General features: G+C 47.1%; 1 protein-coding gene across 2 annotated transcripts in view; it reads left to right on the top strand.

The window, feature by feature from the left end:
* LOC138647999 (alpha-1-antitrypsin-like) overlaps window positions 1-23,274 on the top strand; it is a 73,056-nt gene that overhangs the window by 17,956 nt on the left and 31,826 nt on the right. For both annotated transcript variants that reach the window (XM_069737444.1, XM_069737452.1), the window contains exons 2-3: window positions 12,618-13,259; window positions 13,753-14,023. In XM_069737444.1, the coding sequence (XP_069593545.1) occupies window positions 12,623-13,259; window positions 13,753-14,023 (908 nt within the window). In that variant the 5' untranslated portion in view covers window positions 12,618-12,622. The remainder of the gene's footprint in view (window positions 1-12,617; window positions 13,260-13,752; window positions 14,024-23,274) is intronic.

Below are 23,274 nucleotides of genomic sequence, written 5' to 3'. Positions count from 1 at the left end.
AGCTGAGACTACACTAATACATAATGAATGTGGATAGTATATCAGCCATGTCTGCAGGGAGGTACACATGAGGGAACATGGCGGCTACATGAATTTCTGAGGAAAAATTGATCCCATATATGATGTAGGAGCTGATACTACACTAATATATGATGTGTGAAGTGAATGTGCTCCTATGAGCTATAATGTGAGGTGATAACCCCAGTATTATACTCCCTGAGACTGCAGACATGTTTCCTCCTGTCCATCAGAGGGAGAGCCAGAGTTGCCTCCCCTATATAAGCCCCACCCTCCTCACAGTAATACACCAGGCACAAACATCTAAACTCCTTCCTCTTAAAGCAACAACACTCTTGTTTAAAATCTACACTGCAATACAAACAAAGGCTTCAGGAGTTCTCAGTCCACCCCTCCCCAAGTCATGTCCACCTCCGTCTAGTCTCCGGTGGTTTCTGTGTAGCTGGAAGGATAAACAGGTAAGGTAGTCAGGATATAGCCAGAGGTCGGTACATGGAGCTGCAGTGTGATTGGGAGGATAAGCAGGTAACGTAATCAGACAATCGCCAGATGTTGGTACATGGATCAGCAGTGTAGATGGCAGGATAAGCAGGTAACATAGTCATGAATAGCCAGAGGTCGGTACATAGAGCAACAGTATAGTTGGAGGATAAACAGGAATCATAGGATATAGCCAGAGGTCAGTATACAGAGTAGCAGTATAGTTGAGAGGATAAGCAGGTAACACAGTCAGGAAAAAGCCAGAGGTCGGTACATGGAGAAGCAGTATCGTTGGGAGGATAAGCGGGAATCATAGTCAGGATATAGCCAGAGGTCGGTACATGGAGAAGCAGTATAGCTGGAAGGATAAAAACAGGTAATGTAATCAGGATATAGCCCAAAAAATGGAGGGCACCACCAATATCAAAAGGATCACCTGTGGCATGTCAAAAAAAATGATAAGTAAATAACTAAAAAAAGGAGACATGTAAAATACAGTGATCACAATAAATATTCACAATATTTTTATTAGTAAACACAGAACTACAAACATTAAAACTACAGAAAACACAGTATGCCCATAATAAGGCTATGTCCTGCCTCTCCTAATATCCAAAATTTGTGCCCTAGTAGTTGAGCACATAGCAAAACACCATGGTCAGCAAGAGAAATGACTGGTTCTGAATCCCAGTAAAAATATACATGCAGACTGGGCCATTTAAATGGATACACCTGGGTGAGCCATTTATAAAGTTACATCCAAAATGGCCAACAACAAAATAGCCGCCATGGTCACCACCCATCTTGAAAAGTTTTTCCCCTCCCAAATACTAATATGGCACAAACAAAAAGTTGATATCACCAACCATTTCCACTTTATTTAGGTATATCTGCAGCGCCCCAGAGACCTGGTCGTTGCAGTAGTATCGCTCTGCCACTAAGGGGAGTGATGGTACGTCTGACGGCACTAAAGGAGTTCATCTGACCACGTATCACTAGCACACATTACACTTCACACTCCGGCACTAGGGGGAGCAAAGGGTTTTATTTATTAGGCCACTCCTCACACTGGTAAAACTAGGGGTTGGATAGGAAGTTAGTCAGAAGCTGACTGGGTTTTGTCCAGGCAACATCCCATGGCAGGGGGTGTTGCGGGAAAGTTTCAGGGGGGTCCCTGTCAGGCGTGAGAACCTGGCAGGTACCTAGCGACTAGAACAGAACGTTACGGAACCGCGCCTGCACCACCCGCGGCGGTATCCTAAGAAAGAGACACGAAGCGAAGGATATTGTGGACAGTGAGAAACGAGATCAAGCACAAAGGAGAGCCAGTAGGAGTCATGCCCGGAGAACAGCAACATCCTACTGAGGCACATAGTCGGTGGCCGGAACACCGAGGAAGTAACTGACTCTATGCCTTACTTCAATCTCCGCAGAACAGTTAATTATAGGTTGGCTGTCTACCTTACATCACCTAAGCAGACATAGGGGGCAACGCGTGGAGAGGGGCGTCTCTAGGGTCCTGGAAGAACTCCGAGCCTTCCCATCAAACGGGTGCGTCCTAGCCATAACATACCTGGGGGACGGAGAACTGGAACGAATTAGAAAGAACAAGAATAGAAGTTGTGAGGACTATCCCGAATGCTCAGCAGGGAAGCACTACAACACACAGGTGCTAGTGGTAGGCAACGATTTCCACCTGCAAAGGGAACTCTGGATGTGCCTTCGGACTGGCCGGTCTCAGACAGCCCTGTTAACTGTGCTCTGGATTGCGGATCCTGAAGTCTTCAGTAAATAGGTAAAGAGACTGCAACTCTGTGTCCTCGTTATTGTCTGCACCTCACACCATCACCATCTACCTACTGGGAAGCCCTGGGGACATACTTCACCTGTGGGAAGGTTCACTGTCTAGCTGCCATCACATCACCCCAGTGGACCCCAAGCAGCGTCGGTCGCCCTGACCGAACACCACAGGTGGCGTCACGAACCCTTGACAGACTCATCACCTTTTATTGGACGCCCCTTAGCAGGGTCACGGACCGGGTCCAGCCACCGTGACATCCCCAGAACTGAGCCAGAAAGGCCTGATACCGAGTAACCCACGGCCCTGTGTCTGGGGGTGCTCCAACTTGGCGTCACGAACAGGATCGTACTTAAGCCTGAAGAATCAGGTCATGTGTGCCTTGGAACTGTGATTGAAACATGTTTGAACTGTGATTTATTGCAAAGATTGTGTATTGCTATTTGCCGCAAGATTCCCGCCAAAACTGCCGCCATTGCAGCACCACGATGAGCGCAGGAGAAGAAGAAGGGTGTGGAGGTGGGCGTGAACAAGCTGAAGAGCGCGAAAGATAATGGCCGCCCAGTCTAAATATTTCTGTACCTTGAGGACGTGTCCGTCAGCAGCAGAGATCCGCCTCTTGATTCTCAATGGAGGGCGGAGACAAAAAGGAACAGCCCACGAAGGAGAGAGCGGGAAAAGGACCAGGAAGAAGTGAGCCACGTGGAGGACGCCATGACAAGCCGCCCGGGATCGGAGCCTGGGGTCGGAGCAGAGGACTCCCCCAGCTACCCAGAGAGATACCGTGGCCAGGCATCACCTGTTGTCCCTGACTTCCTGCAGGCTGGAGTGGACGAGCTCAGCGATCAACTCCGGCGGACGCAGCTGAGCACTGAGGCCGGGTAGAAGGAGACCATCATCGGGGGCCGCACCAGACATCTGTCAGCAGCCTCGTCTGGTCTGGAGCAAGAAAGAAGTTCCAGCGCTCTGAAGCCAGAAAGCAAGGCCCTGCCGGAAAGCGAGATACTGCAAACAGAGATGACAATGCCGCAGCGCAAGGCCCCGCAGTCAGCATTCCAGACCCCAGCGGAGATGGAGCAGGCCGGCACCGGAAGGACCGCATCTGAAGCAGGTAAGAAAAACGACCCTGCCCCAGTGACAGAAGACCTGCGGGTAAGCCCCGTCGCAGAGCCACCTGCTGCCCTGACTAAGACTACCTCTGAACTGACAAGTCCCAGCACTACTACCACTGCGTACATCATTTCTAGTACTGCACCTACTACCAAAACTGACATTCGAACACCGATCCCTAACGACTTGACTATACCGGAGAAACCAATTAGTGACATTGATACCGCATCAGATGAGAAGTTGAACACAGATCTTCCCAGGCCAGGAAGTGTTCGCTACCAACTGATGCCTTGCAACCTACTATAGCAATAAACCTCGAAACCCCGAAAAATGTAAATAGTTAACTGTTTGTTTTCTTGTTTTTGCTGCTTCAGAACCCGTTCAGGGTTAACTCTAAAAGGGATCCCTTTGTTTACCCGGGATCCTTATTGCTTTGTGTTTGTTTTTGCACCAAGTCCCTCAATGTTTACAAAGACTGCGGAATCATGGACAGTGAATAGTTCAAAAACTGTTTTGTAAATAGTTCGCACCTTCTCAAAGTTGCCCTCTACTGGTTTTACAAAAGAAGGAAGACTTTGCGAAGAGACTGTTTTGGATACAGCACAGAAGGTCTTGCTTTCTAACGGACTTGCAGACAGAGAGGATCTGCACTACCTCAAAGAGACTGAAGGTACCGTCACATTTAGCGATGCTGCAGCGATCTAGACAACGATGCCGATTGCTGCAGCGTCGCTGTGTGGTCGCTGGAGGGCTGTCACACAGACAGCTCTCCAGCGACCAACGATGCCGAAGTCCCTGGGTAACCAGGGTAAACATCGGGTTACAGGGCTTCCCAGTAAGGTGGATGGTGATGGTGTGAGGTGCAGACAATAACGAGGACACAGGGTTGCAGTCTCTTTACTGAAGACTTCAGGTGAGGTGAGAACACTTGAACGTTACAAACAAAAACAAGTTTTAATATTTTAAATAACATCCTATTCTACAGACTATAAATAATTCCTATTACCCAGCTGGGTATTCTACTAAGTGCAAATGCTTGAACAATAATTTAACTTCTCCTTTAAGGGCGTATAGGCTGAACCCACTAAAGGCTTACTATAAAATACTACAAGGCAAACTTAACTTTTTCTAAATCTCAACATTATTACAATTTTTTACTTTCCTAAGGCAACATTGTACTCAAGTGCAACATGCGAACATTCCCTTTAAGAGGGAACTAAAGGTACCTTCACATTGAGCGACTTTGTAACGATAACGATACCGATCTGTGACGTTGCAGCGTCCTGGATAGCGATATAGTTGTGTTTGACACGCAGCAGCGATCTGGATCCTGCTGTGACATCGTTGGTCGGAGCAGAAAGTCGAGAACTTTATTTCGTCGCTGGATCTCCCGCAGACATCGCTGAATCGGCGTATGTGAGGCCGATTCAGCGATGTCTTCACTGGTAACCAGGGTAAACATCGGGTTACTAAGCACAGGGCCACGCTTAGTAACCCGATATTTACCCTGGTTACCAGTGTAAATGTAAAAAAAACCAAACACTACATACTTACATTCCGGTGTCTGTCGCGTCCCCGGCGTTCTGCTTCCCTGCACTGTCAGCCCCGGCCAGCCGTAAAGCAGATTACAGAGGTGACGTCACCGCTGTGCTTTACGGCCAGCCGGCGCTCACAGTCAGTGCAGGAAAGCACAGCGCCGGAGGACAGACACCGGAATGTAAGTATGTAGTTAGCACTGGTAACCAGGGTAAACATCGGGTTACTAAGCGCGGCCCTGCGCTTAGTAACCCGATGTTTACCCTGGTTACCAGGGGACTTCGCATAGTTGGTCGCTGGAGAGCTGTCTGTGTGACAGCTCTCCAGCGACCACACAGCGACGCTGCAGCGATCGGCATCGTTGTCTAGATCGCTGCAGCGTCGCTAAATGTGGAAGGGTTGAAAGGATTTGGGCAGAATGAGGGCAGCACAATATCCTGACCCCTATGGTTTGAGACCACTTTGGGTAGAAAAGAGTGATCTAATCTCAGGATAATACTGCAGTGAGAGTCAGATAAGGTTCCTGTAGCGACATGGCCTGCACTTCTCCTATACGTCTAGCAGTAGTGATTGCGACCTAGAAGACAGTTTTAAGGGTCAAGTTCTTTATGGTCATAGATTTTAAAGGCTCAAATGGATCCTGGGTTAGGCTGCTAAGCACGATATTGAGATCTTAAGGTCGCACCTGACTACGGAGTTTAGGGCAAATCCTGGCTGCTGACTCCATAAAGTGTTTGATCCAGCGGTGGCTGGCCATGTCAAGATCAAAAAAGGTGCTAAGAGCTGATACTTGCACTTTTAGTGTGCTAGGAGTAAGCCCCATTTCTAGACCTTTCTGTAAAATGTGTTAGACCTGTGCTATATTGGGATGGAAGGGATCAGGGTTTTTTGGGGAGCACCAGGACGAAAACCTTTTCCAAACCTTGGCATAGATGGCATTGGTTATTGGCTTTCTGCTTTTCTGGAGGGTTTGGATTACCTTATCAGAGATTCCTTTGGCTCTCAGAATTTTAGCCTCAGTAACCATGCTGCCAGGTTCAGTTTGTGTACGTCCGTGTGTAGTAAAGGACCTTGGTGAAGGAGGTCAACATTTTAGGTAGAAACCAGGGGCCTTACTGAGCCATGTCCAGTAGGGCACTGTACCGGCTCCTCCCGGGCCACAGAGGCGTGATTAGGATTGTGGGGACTCGATCTGTCTGGATTTTTTGCAACGTCTTTGCCAGCATGGGTATGGGTGGAAAGGCATATGTGAGGTTGAAATTACACAGTTGCGTGAACACATCTATTCCCTGCGCTCCATGTGGTACAGGGAGAAGAATGTCTCCGCTTTCGCATTTTGTCTGTGGGCAAATAGGTCCACCTCTGGAGTCCCCCATCTTGAGGTTAGGGACAAGAAAACTGCTTGGTCCAGACACCACTCCCCTGGATGGATGTCTTTCCAGCTGAGGAAGTCTGCCTGGGTATTGTCTGACCCTCTCAGATGTACCGCTGTGATAGAGTAAGTTTTTCTCTGCCCAGGAAAAAATCCTGGCTGCTATTACCTTTCAGACTGGCGTACTTCATGCCTCTCTGGTGCAGGAATGTAGGCCACTGTGGTCATGTTGTCCGAGTAGACATGGGCGTGGTGATTTCGATGATGACGCTTTTAGGGGCTCTTCTACAGGCTTTAGATCTCTCAAGTTTGAGGAACTGGTGCTGATGCTTGATGGTTATCGTCCCTGGAAGTAGGATCCCTCTACTACTGCACCCGAACCTAGTTGGCTGGCATCTGAGCAGTGTTTTCAGGGGAAGCTGATCCCAGCTGACCCCCTTCTGAAGGTTTTGTTAGTTTAACCAACACCTCAGGGCTGATTTTACATGGCTGGAGAGGGAAATCCTTTGGGTCAATGGAATCTGTCGTCTTCTGGAATGTAGAAGCATGTGGGTCTATAGGATTCGTGTATGAGCCTGAGCCCAGGAAGTTGCTTGGATACAAGCGGTCAGAGATCCTAGAATAGACATTGATTCTCTGAGGGTTGGTGCCCGCTGGTCCCTGAACCTGGTTATTCTGTGGACAAGGTCGATCTAAAGATCCTTGGGTAGAAAGGATGTCCTTTCCTTTGAGTCCAGAAGAACCCCCAGAAACTTCCTTCTTGTGGAGGGATGGATCTCTCACTTCTTTAAGTTCGGGATCCACCCCAGGGATCTTAATATTTCCAGGGTCTATACTACCTCCATCTTCAGATGGGGATAGATGGTGCAGTGAAGAGAAAATCGTCCAGATATGGGATAACGCATATCCCTGGGCGACGGATAAAAATCACTGCTTCCGCCATAATTTTGGTAAAGACCCACATGCCGATGAAATGCCGAAGGGTAGGACATTGAATTGGAAATGCCTGACTTGAGGCCCCTGAAAGACTGAGAACCTGAGGAATTTCCTGTGCTCTGAGTGGATTGGCACATCGTAGTATTCATCTTGATCTTTGGGCTTCAGACCCCGAACATTTCATCCTGTACCGTGAATTTAACTTCTTACTCCTCCACCCCCATGGTGCCTCTCACCATACTGATCAGCTCAACCATATCTTTGGAACTAAAGTAGTATTTTTTGTTCCCTGATTTAGGGGTAGAAGTGGAAACCACATTCTCCCAAATGTCCTCCAAACCGAGGACTGAATCTGGCCCGAGTCCGAGTCAGATTCTACCTGAGCCTTCTTCCTCTTTCTAAAAGGAAGTGGTTGAGGTACCCGGATCTGGGAGAAGGTAGCCATGGAGATCTGGAACGCACAGGGGAAAGAACCCATCATGGAATGCACAGCGATGACCCGGAAATGGAGGCGCGCCACCTCCGACCAGTGCACGATCCCTAGAAATGGCAGCACGGTCGAGGAGGAAGCTGGGGAGCTACTGGAGGCCCCTGACATGCACACCCTGCTTTACCCCGGAGGGGCACAGGAGAGGCGGGAAGGTCCCGAGTCCCGCAGGAGCGAGGAGACCAGAGAAGCTACCGAAGGAGGAGAGACAAGCCCCCGACCTCAGCTGCCCAGCTTCCAAAGGTGACGTGGGGTGCTCCGATCGCCATCCATGGCAGCACCATCAGAGATCCTCTTCATGCCCCACAGGGGACAGGAAACACTGAAGGTTGCAGTATGGGGAGGGGTATTTAACCTCTTTGTGTTTCTGTCCCCTATTAGGGCGGGGAAGACATCCTCCGAAGTGGCAGAAGTGGCTGTCGTAGAAGGTGACTGGAGAAATAGTCAGGATATAGCCAGAGGTCGGTACACGGAGCAGCAGTAGGATCTTGAGGATAAGCAGGCGTCGGGAAAGGTCAGAGAGGCCCGGCGCCTGCATACTGCAGTACTTTGCTCTGCCCTCAACAGGGCAAAGTATGCCTGCACCGGAGCCGCAGCCTGAAGACAAGAAGAGGATGTCATCGTAAGAAGATGGGAGGCCCCGGACCGGACCGCGACACCCATCAGACCAGAACAGAATCGGGACCGCCCCTCGGTGACTATAATCTAACCTCTTTTTCTCATCTTTCAGGATACATCGGGGGCTTATCTACAGCATTACAGAATGCTGTAGATAATCCCCTGATGCCAGTGGGCTTAGCTCACCTTCGATTTTGGGGGTGACAGGTTCCCTTTAAGTAGGGCATTCAATCAGGAGATCACAGGGTTGAGCCAATCAGTAACTTGGGGTGGAGACATTGGGAACAACACGGGTACTAGTATCTGATTTAGCAAGGAACGGTTTAGCGAGCTCAATATCTCAGAAGGAAGAGCTGCTGCCTGGTGCACAAGAGCTGCTGGGTTTGAATATTGACAGATGGTGACCAGGTGAAAAAAAAATTGTTAAAAAAATTCAAAACTTAGTAAGAAAAATAACTACCGTATATACTCGTGTATAAGCAGAGATTTTCAGCACATTTTTTTTGCTGAAAACGCCCCCTTCAACTTATACACGAGTCATTGTCCCAGAAAGACGTGCCCCCGCTCTTTAAGATAGTGAATATTAACCTCTCTCCACTTCCATAGGCTTTGAGTGAATATTCATTACCTTAATGAGCGGGGACACGTGATCGCTTGGCCGTTAGACATGCAGTGAAGGCGAACAGGGAAGGTAAGTAGGATGTGTTTTTTTTTATATGAACCATGCATACAAGCGCAGGGATGAAGAGCCATGCATACAATGATAGGGGATATGGAGCCAAGCATACAAGGACGGGGATAAGGAGCCATCCATACAGTGATGAGGAGCCATGCATATGCAGCGCCCCAGAGTCCTGGTTGTTGCAGTAATGTCGCTCTTCCACCAGGGGGGAGTGATGTTACGTTTGACGTTACGCCATGAAAGGGATACTGCCCCCACTACCAACGTCTATGGGCGAACCACTAGATGTGAGCCACGAAGGGGTGACCTTTAAATGGGATGCTCCAAAGATCCAACCAGACGGGTCCAGACAGGAGGGCTCTTACATCGTCGGGCTCACCTGGGAGCAGTACAAACAATGCTTAGTTTCACAATGGAAAGACCGAGGACGAACGGAACAGGCTGCCCAAACCTAAGGTACAAAAGTCCCAGACCAACCGCTGCCCTGAGGGCTCAGTGAAACGAGGGATCGTACTAGCCTTTCACCTGAGAAAGGGGTGCGGCTTTATACTGGAGCCAGGGCTGCCGACTGAAGTCTTTGTTACTAGGTGTAACGTGGAAGCCCAGTTCCACAGCGTACCTCCTACCCGAAACTTGTACAGAGGGGACCATGTGACCTACACCCGCCACTGGAGTGAGCGAACATGGTATGCCAAGAGAGTCAAACGATGCGAGCCTGCGGTAGTGCCATCTACTGTCACGACTGAGACTGATGACAGTACCCCTCCAGTCTCCGAACTCGTGGGGCCCAGTACTACTACCACTGCGTGTATCATCCCTCCTACGGAGTCTGCCACTAACACTGACATCCGTACAGAGACCTCTAATGACTTGATTGTGCCTGAGAGACAATCCACAGACGTCAATACAGCATCGGATGAGAGCACGGATCCAGACCTTCCCCGGCCAGGAAGTGTTCACTACCGACTGATGTCTTGCAACCTACTATAGCAATAAACCTCGAAACCCTGAAAACTGTAAATAGTTAACTGTTTGTTTTCCTGCTCTTTCGCTGATTAAACCCGTTCAGGGTTAACTCTTAAAGGGATCCCTTTGTTTACCTGGGATCCCTATTATTTCTAAGTTTTGCATAAGTTTTGTGGTTATCAAGAGACTACCGAATCATGGATGGTGAATGATTCACAAACTGTTCCTGTATATAGTTTGCACCTTCTTAAAGGTGCTCTCTACTGGTTTTACAAAGAAAGAAGGCTTTGCGAAGAAACTGTTCCTGATAACAACGTGAAAGTTTCTATTGTCTTAACGTTTATAACTGACTTGCTGATTATTTGCACTACCTCAGAAAAGACTGATTTTTCCTCTTAAAGGGAATGTTTACTTGTTGCACTTTGATAATGTTTACATAGCAGGTAGTATGTAGCTAGAAAGTTAGTAAATGATAGAATGTTTAGTGATGTACTTTAAATAAACTTGAGGTTTTTAGGAAAGAGATGCAGTAGGCCCATAGGGGTAGACAGATAGTCCTGCATATGAAGATGAAAGATAAAGAAAACGTTGATTTGCACTTAAGGGTTAATGATAGTATACCCTTAAAGGGTAATTGCACTTAGTAGAATAGAATACATGTACGGGTAATTATGTTTCATAGATAGATAGTAATTGTTCTTTAACTTGCCTTTAAAAGCTGCGCGCACAATGTAGATATGTTCTCGTTTGCAATGTTCAAGTGTTCTCACCTCCCATAAAGGGAAGCATTGTTAAATTAATTTGTTTTATAGCATTTCAAAATTTTGCATGTCTTTTGCTAACCTGTAATTGTTGTGGTCTTTTCCCAGCCCGGGAGTGCTGGATTTAATGGGAAGAGGGGGGGGGGGGGGGAGAAATGCAGTGCCCCAGAGTCCTGGTTGCTGCAGTAATGTCGCTCTTCCACCTGGGAGGAGTGATGTTACGTTTGATGGCACCGAAGGAGTCCACCCTGCCAGGTATCACAGCCACACACACACTTCACACTCCAGGCCACCAGGGGGAGCTAAGGGTTCTATCTACTAGGCCACTCCTCACACATGGGTAAAACTGGTGGGTTGGTTAGAAAGCGGGAGAGAAAGCTGGGAGAAGCTGGAAGGAGAAGGAGTGAGAGGGAAGGAGCTGCCTGGGCTCGGCCCAGGAGACACCTGTCAAGCAGACAGTGGAGAAGGAAAGGACATTGGAGGCTCAGCAGGATAGAAAGACATGGAGCTGCGCCTGCACTACATTGCGGCAGTATCCCTAGAAAGGACACGAAGCAAAGTGTGTTCGTAGGGAGTGAGACACAAAGTCACGGCAAAGGAGTATAGAAAACCAGAAGGAGTTCTATCCTGTGAGAGGCTGCCTCTTTCTGGAGTGCGGACCGGTAGCCGGAGCATCGAGGGAGTAATCGACTCTATGCTTTACTTCAGAGACCGGCAGGGCAGTCAATTCCAAGTTGGCTGTCCGACCTAAGAACCTAAGCAGACAGGGTGGCAACGTGGAGGAGGGGCGACACGAGGGTCCCTATAAAATAGCCTCAGGCTACCACCGTCATACGGGTTTGTCCTATTCATCTGGGGGACAGAGAGAAGAGAAACATCTACAAAAGTTGTGAGGACCTCACCGAGTTGCTCAGCAGGGGGGTACTACAACGCCCGAGCGCTAGTAGGTAGGCTACTGACTTCCACCTGGACAGGGGGACTCTGGAAGTGTCATCGGACCGGCTGGACCCTGCCTACCCTGTAATCCTGTACTCTGGACTGCGGATGCAAAAGCCTTCAGTAAAGGTAAAGACACTGCACCCTTTGTGTCCTCGTTATTAACTGCGCTTCACATCATCACCATCTACACTACTGGGAAGCCCTGGGGAAACACTTCACCTGTGGGAAGGTATTCCATCTAGCTGCCATAACATCACCCCAGTAGACCCCTAAGCAGCGTCGGTCACCCTAACCGAATACCACAGGTGGCATCACGAACACTTGACAAACTCACATCACCTTTAATTGGGCGCCCCTCATAGGGCCACTGTCCGGGTGGGGCCACCGTGACATCCTCGAGGAAGGAACTGAAGGACCCGCTACCGAGTACCACATTGCCCTTACATTGGGGGCTGCCGCACATACATGGACAGGGATTGGGAGCCATGCATACAAGGACAAAGATGGGAAGCCATGCACACAAAGACAGGGATGGGGAGCCATGTATACCATAGGAATGAGGGGACAATGTATACCCAACTTATAATCAAGTCAATAAGTTTTCTCAGTTTTTTGTGGCAAAATTAGGTGCCTCGGCTTCAATAGTTTGGTCTCTATCGACTTTTTCTGAGATGCAGAACTTTTTTTAGTTTTCCATCAATGGACGTGTGTGGGATTGTTTTTTGTCTGGGGAGTACATTTTTTGTGGGGTACATATCATGTTTTGATTACTTTTTACTGCATTGTTTTGGGGTATCAGCCGCGACCATAATAAAGTAGGAGCTTTGTTCACCAAACTGTATATCAAGCCCTAAACATAATTAATGAGAAATATAGTGGTTCACATACTTATGATGAATTATTGTCTTTTTCAGAGAAAATGAAGCTTTTTGTCTTCCTGTGTTTCAGCCAAGCTCTGATTTGTGCATTTGTGTGTGGACACCATGGTGGACCACATGATGATGACCATGACCACGATGGCCACCACCACAACAATGAACCAGAAGCTTTGCTCCAGATATCCTCAGCAAACCTCAAGTTCTCCTACAAGCTCTACTACCAACTAGCTGCCGCTCACCCTAATGACAACTTTTTCTTCTCGCCATTAAGTATCTCAACAGCATTTTCTTTACTCTCACTTGGGGCCAAGTCCAAGACCCTCAGTCAGATCCATGAAGGATTTGGTTTCAACAAATCCTTGGTATCCGAGGAAATGATCCACAAAGGCTTTCAGAAGCTTCTAAACATCATCAACCAACCGAAAAGCGGATTTGAATTGGACAGCGCCAACGCGCTCTTCATTGATACAAAGCTAAATCTTCTAAACAAGTTCTTAGATGACGCCAAGAAATTCTACCGATCAGAAGCCATCTCCACTGACTTCCACAAAGTACAAGAAGCCTTAGAACAAATCAATAGTTATGTGGAGAAGAAAACCAATGGGAAAATTAAAGATCTCTTGGACAATCTTGATCCGATGACAGCTCTGGTTATCGTCAACACAATATTCTTCAAGGGTAAGGAGGAAAAGAAAAAGGTTGAATTCCCGTCATTTTCATGAGCTGAATGAAAGAGGTCGAGTCGCTCCGTTGAGTGTTGCGTTCCCTTTGCTTACCAGGCATTGTATTGTATATTTCGTAGTGACCATCAAGTGATTGAACTGTTGGATCAGGCACAGTCACTACTAAATAAACAGGACCGTGCTGGTAAACAATGACTCAGGCTGGAGTGCTGCAATCTCAAGGAGAGAGGTGGGTGTGAGACCCTTGCTGATCAGATTTAATGATCTATTATAAAAGAAAAGTATCAATTTTACAGCGTCTGAAAACCCTGATGAAGAGATGTAAGAGCAGAGTCACTTATTTGTAAAGAAACACAACAGGTTTCATGTCACCATGATACAAATAGAGAAAGATTGAACACTTTAGGAGATCAAAAAGTTCAAATACTGCAGAAATGTAACAAACAATATATAAGGAATAAGTGAAATACTGGTGGGATTTCTTGTAGGATCCTGGGAACACGCTTTCAACGTAGAGCATACCAGAGAAGACGACTTCCATGTGGATGAGAACACAGTAGTGAAGGTGCCGATGATGAGCAGACGAGGAGAGTATCTCACGGGTTATATACCTGAGATTGGATGCAGAGTGGTCGACGTCCCCTACAAAGGAAACACCTCAGCAATTTTTGTCTTACCAGAGATAGGGAAACTGCATGATGCTGAAAAAGCTCTTCAGAATTTGTCAGAAGAGGCATGGAACAAAGCAATGAAATCAAGGTAACAATATCTATAGGATTTCATTGTACACATTCACAATGTACAGAATGGACGTCATATTATTCTCCAGAGCTGCACTCACTATTCTGTAGGTGCAGTCACTGTGTACATACATTACATTACTGATCCTGTACTGATCCTGAGTTATATCCTGTATTATACTCCAGAGCTGCACTCACTATTCTGCTGACGCGGTCACTGTGTACATACAATCAGCGTCGGACTGGAGCACCTTGGGCCCACTAGAGAAAATCATTCTTGGGACCCACTATGTAGCTTCATAGAAATAGATACAAGACCACCAATTGTGCGGTAAAAAGCGCTAATATCAGGGTATAATAAAAGGTAGTTCACGTTTTAATAATGTAGCAAGGGTTGGGGTAGCCCCCTCACAGAATATAATGTAGCCCCCTCATAAAATATAATGCAGTCCCCTCTCATAGAATATAATGCAGCACCCCACAAAATATAATGCAACCCCCTCAGGTATGACACAGTCCCCACCATAGAATATTATGTAGCACCCCCATAGGGTATAATGCAGCCCCCCTCATATAGTATAATGCAACCCACCACAGAATATACAGAATATAATGTAGTCCCCTGAGAGAATGCAGTTCCACCACAGAATATAATGCATCCCCCATAGAGTATACTGTAGCCCCCTCATATAGTATGATGTAGCCCCCCATAATATAATGTAGTCCCCTGAGAGAATAATGCAGCCCCACCACAGAATAAAATGCAGCCCCCCATAGAGTATACTGTAACCCCTCATATAGTATGATGTAGCCCCCCCATAATATAATGTAGTACCCTGAGTATAATGCAGTCCCCCCCCACAGAATATAATGTAGCCCCCAGGGCCGTATTCAGAGTTTCTGCTGCCCTAGACACTTTTAGTGCTTCCTCCCTCTTTGGTGAGTATGACACTATCGGCAGTGACTTTGGCAAGAATCACTGATGTGAAAGTCGCCTTTTGCAGCAGATCTGGCAGTTTTTCTGCATCTGCTGCGTAACGGATCACTTACAGCAACACTGCATTCGGCCTCATTCATTCCCTATGGGATTTGCAGCACTTGCCGTGATCTGGCAAATGCGGTACCATACCTCCCAAGGAGGTATAAAGTTTGCGGCGCGCATAGTGAGCCGTGGCAAATTTTAGGCCACGCCTCTGACCACACCCATTTCACAACTAGTCACACCCATATCCACGTCCCAACCACAGCCATTTGGCACTGCTGATCGCACTGTTTTATATACAATAATTATAAACAACAAAAAAAATATGGCCACACATAATAGCCACACATGATGCTCAATACTGCATAGCGGCCACCACACATGATGCTCCATACTGTATAATGGCCACACACAGTTCTCCATACTGTATAATGGCCACACATGATGCTCAATACTATATAATGGCCACACATGATGCTCCACAGTGTATAATGGCCACACATGATGCTCCATAATGTATAATGGCCACACAGTGCTCCATACTGTATAACGGCCACACATGATGCTCAATACTGTATAACGGCCACACATGATGCTCCATACTGTATAATGATCCCACATGATGCTCAATACTGTATAATGACTCCCCCTCCTGTATGCATGGCTCATATCCCCCCTCCTGTATGCATGGCTCATATTCCCCCTTCTGTATGCATGGCTCATATTCCCCCTCCTGTATGCATGGCTCATATCCCCCCCCCGAATGCATGGCTCATATTCCCCCCTGTATGCTTGGCTCATATTTCCCCCCTGAATGCATGGCTCATATTCCCCCCTCCTGTATGCATGGCTTATCTCTCCACCCCCCGGCTCCCGCTCCTGCTCCTGACCTGCTCCCATCTTGCATGGCACGCCGGCTTATGTCCTCCTTCATCCCCCCGTCCCCTAGTCCCTCCGTCCCTCATACTCACCTGACCCGTCCCTCATACTCACCTGACCTGTCCCACACACCGCACGGCCGCGCGGAATATGCACATATTCATGACCTTAATGAGCGGTACCACGTGACCGCTCATTCAGGAGAAGCTGCAGACGCCGAGACCAGGCATCGTTGGAGCAGGGTGAGTATTGTCTTCAAGGAGGGTGGGAGGGAGGCGGGGGGGCCCTGGAGCGGGGGGGGGGGAGGCTCTGGAGTGGGGGGGTAAAGCGCCCTGGAGTGAGGGGCCCACACAGCAGGTGTCAGTGCCTGGGCCCACCGGATAATCCTCCGGTTCTCTGGTGGGCCAGTCCGAGCCTGCATACAATACATTACTGAATCCTGAGTTACCTCTTGTATTATACTCCAGAGCTGCACTCACTATCTGCTGGTGCAGTCACTGTATACATACATTACATTACTGATCCTGAACTGATCCTGAGTTAAATCCAGTATTATACTCCAGATCTGCACTCACTATTCTGCTGGTGCAGTCACTGTGTACATACATTACATTACTGATCCTGCGTTACATCCTGTATTATACTCCAGAGCTGCACTCACTATCTGCTGGTGCAGTCACTGTATACATACATTACTTTACTGATCCTGAACTGATCCTGAACTGATCCTGAGTTAAATCCAGTATTATATTCCAGATCTGCACTCACTATTCTGCTGGTGCAGTCACTGTGTACATACAATACATTACTGATCCTGCACTGATCCTGAGTTAAATTCTATAGATCTTTTATTATAAAAATGAAAAACATAATGATAATAATAACAGAAATATAAACTAGAAAATAATCACTGTTAAGAACACTGGTCCAGCAGCTCATTCTCTCCTCACACACATATTTATACATATGCAGTGGGGAAAAAAGTATTTAGACAGCTACCAAATGTGCACGTTCTCCCACTTAAAAAGATGAGAGAGGCCTGTAATTGACATTATAGGTAGACCACAACTATGAGAGTCAAAATGAGAAAACAAATTCAGAAAATCACCTTGTCTGATTTGGCAAGATTTATTTTGCAAATTATGGTGGAAAATAAGTATTTGGTTGCCTAAAAACATGCAAGAATTCTGGCTCTCACAGACTTGTAAGTTCTTCTTTAAGAGGTTTCTCTGTCCTCCACTCATTACCTGTAGTAATCACACCTGTTTGAACATGTTATCAGTATAAAAGACACCTGACCACAACCTAAAACAGTCACACTCTAAACTCCATTATGGTGAAGACCAAAGAGCTGTCGAAGGATACCAGAAAAAAAAATTGTAGCCCTGCACCAGGCTGGGAAGACTGAATCTGTAATAGTCAAGCAGCTTGGTGTGATGAAATCAACTGTGGGAGCAATAATAAAACAATGGAAAACAAACAAGACCACTGATAATTTCACTCAATCTGAGGCTCCAAGCAAGATCTCACCCCGTGGGGTCAAAATGATCACAAGAACGGTGAGCAAGAATCCCAGAATCACACGGGTGGGACCTAGTGAATGACCTGCATAGAGTTGGGACCACCATGACAAAGGCTACCATCAGTTCCACACTATGCCACCAGGGACTCAGATCTTGCAGTGACAGACGTGTCCCCCTGCTTAAGCCAGTACATGTCCGGTCCCATCTGAAGTTTGTTAAAGAGCATTTGGATTATCCAGAAGAGTATTGGGAGAATGTCATATGGTCTGATGAGACCAAAGTAGAACTGTTTGGTAGAAACAAAACTCATCATGTTTAGAGGAGACAGAATGCTGAGTTGCATCCAAAGAACACCATACCTACTGTGAAGCATGGGGGTAGCAAATCATGCTTTGGAGCTGTTTCTCTGCAAAGGGACCAGGACGACTGATCCGTGTACATGAAAGAATGAATGGGGCCATGTATCATTAAATTTTGAGTTCAAACCTCTTTTCATCAGCAAGGGCATTGAAGATGAAACGTGGATGGGTCTTTCAGCATGATAATGATCCCATGCACACTGCCAGGGCAACGAAGGAGTGGCTTCGTAAGAAGCATATGAAGGTCCTGGAGCGGCCTAGCCAGTCTCCAGATCTCAACCCCATAGAAAACCTTTGGAGGGAGTTGAATGTTCATATTGCCCAGCCACAGGCCCAAAACATCCCTGCTCTAGAGGAGATCTGCATGGAGGAATGGGCCAATATACAACCAACAGTGTGTGCCAACCTTGTGAAGACTTACAGAAAACGTTTGACCTGTGTCATTGCCAAAAAAGTATACCGAATTTTTCGGACTACAAGACGCACCGGACTATAAGGCGTACCCAGGTTTTAGAGGTGGAAAATAGGGGAAAAAAATATTTGAAGCAAAAAAATGTGGTAAAATATTTAATAACATAAATAACATACTATTATATGTGGTGTTATTATATATAATAGTATGTTATTATGTTGGAAGCTGCGAGACCAGTGTGGTATCTGTACAGTACTATATGAAGATGCTGGAGGGTGAGTATAAGAATGGGGGCACCACTCCAGCACTGAAAAATAACACTGGAGTGCTGATTTAAAATCCCATGGGAGAACTATAACTCCCAGCATGTCCTGCAGATCCTATGACATGCTGGGAGTTATAGTTCACCAAAGGAGTGGCAGAGTGCTTTATTGTGTTTTGTAAAGACTAACCTCTTAATTGTTGCAGCCAGCCACACTGTGGTGAGGTAAAAGCATCCCATGACTGCATTCAGAGCCTTCCTTCTTGTTTCCTTTCCACAGCACAGGTAATGGAAGCCAGCAGATTCTAGTGGAGAGCCTGAAGGATCTGTGATGATGTCAAGAAGAGGGAGGACTCTGTGCTGCCATGTGATGCTCCAGCCTGCCCACTCCTGACATCAAACAGGTCCTGTTTGTGCACAGCACTCGGCCTCTAGCCCAGGCATGGCAGGCAGGTATCTCCTCTCTCCTCTGGCCCCTGCTGCTGCCTCCTCCTCACCTGGACACACAGTGCTCCCCAGCTGCTGCAGGAATCAGCGCTGGGGAAGCTGTTGTGAATTCTGTGGTCAAGCTCCCTCCTGTGGTCATGAGTGGTACTTCGGCTGGTTCTGTCTATGAGCTTCCTCTGGTGGATGTGAGTGGGGCTGCGGTTTCTGAGTTTCCTTCCTCAGGTGACGAGGTTAAGTCGTTAGGTGCTGCTCTATTTAACTCCCCCTAGTTCTTTGTTCCTGGCCTCCAGTCAATGTTCCAGTATTGGTCTTGCTTTCTCCTGGATCGTTCTTGTGGCTTGTCTGCCCTGCATAAGCTAAGTTTTGCTCGTGTTACTTTTGTTTGCTATATTTTCTGTCCAGCTTGCTATATTGGTTTTTCTTGCTTGCTGGAAGCTCTGAGACGCAGAGGGAGCACCTCCGTACCGTTAGTCGGTGCGGAGGGTCTTTTTGCCCCTCTGCGTGGTTGTTTGTAGGTTTTTGTGCTGACCGCAAAGCTATCTTTCCTATCCTCGGTCTATTCAGTAAGTCGGGCCTCACTTTGCTAAAATCTATTTCATCTCTGTGTTTGTATTTTCATCTTAACTCACAGTCATTATATGTGGGGGCTGCCTTTTCCTTTGGGGAATTTCTATGAGGCAAGGTAGGCTTATTTTTCTATCTTCAGGGCTAGTTAGTTTCTCAGGCTGTGCCGAGTTGCATAGGGAGCGTTAGGAGCAATCCACGGCTACCTCTAGTGTGGTATGATAGGATTAGGGATTGCGGTCAGCATTGTTCCCATGTCTCAGAGCTCGCCCTATGTTAGTAACTATCAGGTCACTTTGTGTGCTCTTAACCACTAGGTCCATTGTGGTTCTGAATCACCTGTTCATAACAGTACTGGAGGCCCAAAGTACTAATGCTTCTCAATACAGGGAAAAGAGAAGTTCTGAGACCATTTTTTTTTCTCTGTACTGTGTTTTGTCTTTCTTTTCCCCTAGACATTTGGGTGGTTCAGGACACAGGTGTAGTGATGGACATTAAAGATCTGTCTTCTTGTGTGGATCATCTCACTGCAAGAGTACAAAATATTCAAGACTTTGTGGTTCAGAATTCTATGTTAGGGCCAAGAATTCCTATTCCTGATTTGTTTTCTGGAGATAGAGCTAATTTTCTGAGTTTTAAGAATAATTGTAAACTGTTTCTGGCTTTGAAACCCCGCTCCTCTGGTGACCCAGTTCAACAAGTTAAGATCATTATTTCTTTATTACGTGGCGAGTGGCGACCCTCAAGACTGGGCATTTTCCCTTGCGCCAGGAGATCCTGCATTATGTAATATTGATGCGTTTTTTCTGGCGTTCGGATTGCTGTATGACGAATCTAATTCAGTGGATCAGGCAGAGAAAAATTTGCTGGCTCTGTCTCAGGGTCAGGATGAGGTAGAGATATATTGTCAGAAGTTTAGGAAGTGGTCTGTGCTCACTCAATGGAATGAATGTGCGCTGGCAGCAATTTTCAGAAAAGGTCTTTCTGAAGCCCTTAAGGATGTCATGGTGGGATTTCCTATGCCTGCTGGTCTGAATGAGTCTATGTCTTTGGCCATTCAGATCGGTCGACGCTTGCGTGAGCGTAAATCTGTGCACCATTTGGCGGTATTATCTGAGCATGGACCTGAGCCTATGCAGTGCGATAGGACTTTGACCAGAGCTGAACGGCAAGAACACAGACGTCAGAATGGGCTGTGTTTTTACTGTGGTGATTCCACTCATGCTATCTCCGATTGTCCTAAGCGCACTAAGCGGTTCGCTAGGTCTGCCACCATTGGTACGGTACAGTCGAAATTTCTTTTGTCCGTTACTTTGATCTGCTCTTTGTCATCCTATTCTGTCATGGCATTTGTGGATTCAGGCGCTGCCCTGAATTTGATGGACTTGGAGTATGCTAGGCGCTGTGGGTTTTTCTTGGAGCCCTTGCAGTATCCTATTCCATTGAGAGGAATTGATGCTACGCCTTTGGCCAAGAATAAGCCTCAGTACTGGACCCAGCTGACCATGTGCATGGCTCCCGCGCATCAGGAGGATATTCGCTTTTTGGTGTTGCATAATCTGCATGATGTGGTCGTGTTGGGGTTGCCATGGCTACAAGTCCATAACCCAGTATTGGATTGGAAATCAATATCTGTGTCCAGCTGGTGTTGTCAGGGGGTACATGGTGATGTTCCTTTTCTGTCTATTTCATCATCCAACCCTTCTGAGGTCCCAGAGTTCTTGTCGGATTACCGGGATGTATTTGATGAGCCCAAGTCCAGTGCCCTAACTCCGCATAGGGACTGTGATTGTGCTATAGATTTGATTCCTGGTAGTAAGTTTCCTAAAGGTCGACTGTTTAATTTGTCTGTGCCTGAACATGCCACTATGCGGAGTTACGTAAAAGAATCCTTGGAGAAGGGTCATATTCGCCCGTCGTCGTCGCCATTGGGAGCAGGGTTCTTTTTTGTGGCCGAGAAGGATGGTTCGCTGAGACCTTGTATTGATTACCGCCTTCTAAATAAAATCACGGTCAAATTTCAGTACCCCTTGCCGCTGCTGTCTGATTTGTTTGCTCGGATTAAGGGGGCTAGTTGGTTCACCAAGATAGATCTTCGTGGTGCGTATAATCTTGTGCGTATTAAACAGGGCGATGAATGGAAAACAGCATTTAATACGCCCGAGGGCCATTTTGAGTACCTGGTTATGCCATTCGGGCTTTCTAATGCTCTATCAGTGTTTCAGTCCTTTATGCATGACATCTTCCGAGAGTACCTGGATAAATTCCTGATTGTATACTTGGATGATATTTTGGTCTTCTCGGATGATTGGGAGTCTCACGTGAAGCAGGTCAGAATGGTGTTCCAGGTTCTGCGTGCGAATGCTTTGTTTGTGAAGGGGTCAAAGTGTCTCTTTGGTGTTCAGAAAGTTTCATTTTTGGGGTTCATTTTTTCCCCTTCTACTATCGAGATGGACCCTGTTAAAGTTCAGGCCATTTATGATTGGACTCAGCCGACATCTCTGAAGAGTCTGCAAAAGTTCCTGGGCTTTGCTAATTTTTATCGTCGCTTCATCAATAATTTTTCTAGTATTGCTAAACCGTTGACTGAGTTAACCAAGAAGGGTGCTGATGTGGTCAATTGGTCTTCTGCTGCTGTAGAAGCTTTTCAAGAGTTGAAGCCTCGTTTTTCTTCTGCCCCTGTGTTGTGCCAACCAGATGTTTCGCTCCCGTTCCAGGTCGAGGTTGATGCTTCTGAGATTGGAGCAGGGGCTGTTTTGTCGCAAAGAAGTTCTGATGGCTCGGTGATGAAACCATGCGCCTTCTTTTCCAGGAAGTTTTCGCCTGCTGAGCGTAATTATGATGTTGGCAATCGAGAGTTGTTGGCCATGAAGTGGGCATTCGAGGAGTGGCGTCATTGGCTTAAAGGAGCTAAGCATCGCATGGTGGTCTTGACTGATCACAAGAAGTTGACTTATCTCGAGTCTGCCAAACGGTTGAATCCTAGACAGGCTCGTTGGTCGCTGTTTTTCTCCCGTTTTGACTTTGTGGTTTCGTACCTTCCGGGCTCTAAAAATGTGAAGGCAGATGCCCTGTCTAGGAGTTTTGTGCCCGACTCTCCGGGTTTGTCTGAGCCGGCGGGTATTCTCAAAGAGGGGGTAATTTTGTCTGCCATCTTCCCTGATTTGCGGCGGGTGCTGCAAAAATTTCAGGCTAATAGACCTGACCGTTGCCCAGCGGAGAAACTGTTTGTCCCTGATAAATGGACAAGTAGAGTTATCTCTGAGGTTCATTGTTCGGTGTTGGCTGGTCATCCTGGAATCTTTGGTACCAGAGATTTGGTGGCTAGATCCTTTTGGTGGCCGTCTCTGTCGCGTGATGTGCGTTCGTTTGTGCAGTCCTGTGGGATTTGTGCTCGGGCTAAGCCCTGCTGTTCTCGTGCCAGTGGGTTGCTTTTGCCCTTGCCAGTCCCGAAGAGGCCCTGGACACATATCTCTATGGATTTTATTTCGGATCTCCCCGTCTCTCAAAAATTGTCGGTCATTTGGGTTGTTTGTGATCGCTTCTTAAGATGGTCCATTTGGTACCCTTGTCTAAATTGCCTTCCTCCTCTGATTTGGTGCCATTGTTCTTCCAGCATGTGGTTCGTTTTCATGGCATTCCGGAGAACATCGTTTCTGACAGAGGTTCCCAGTTTGTTTCGAGGTTTTGGCGAGCCTTTTGTGCTAGGATGGGCATTGATTTGTCTTTTTCCTCGGCTTTCCATCCTCAGACAAATGGCCAGACTGAACGAACCAATCAGACCTTGGAAACATATCTGAGATGTTTTGTTTCTGCCGATCAGGATGATTGGGTGTCATTTT

The sequence above is a fragment of the Ranitomeya imitator genome, chromosome 1 (assembly GCF_032444005.1).
Source record: "Ranitomeya imitator isolate aRanImi1 chromosome 1, aRanImi1.pri, whole genome shotgun sequence".
NCBI classification, from domain to species: domain Eukaryota; kingdom Metazoa; phylum Chordata; class Amphibia; order Anura; family Dendrobatidae; genus Ranitomeya; species Ranitomeya imitator.
Note: the sequence above shows the minus strand (reverse complement) of the source record. Positions and strands in the feature narration are given on the sequence as shown.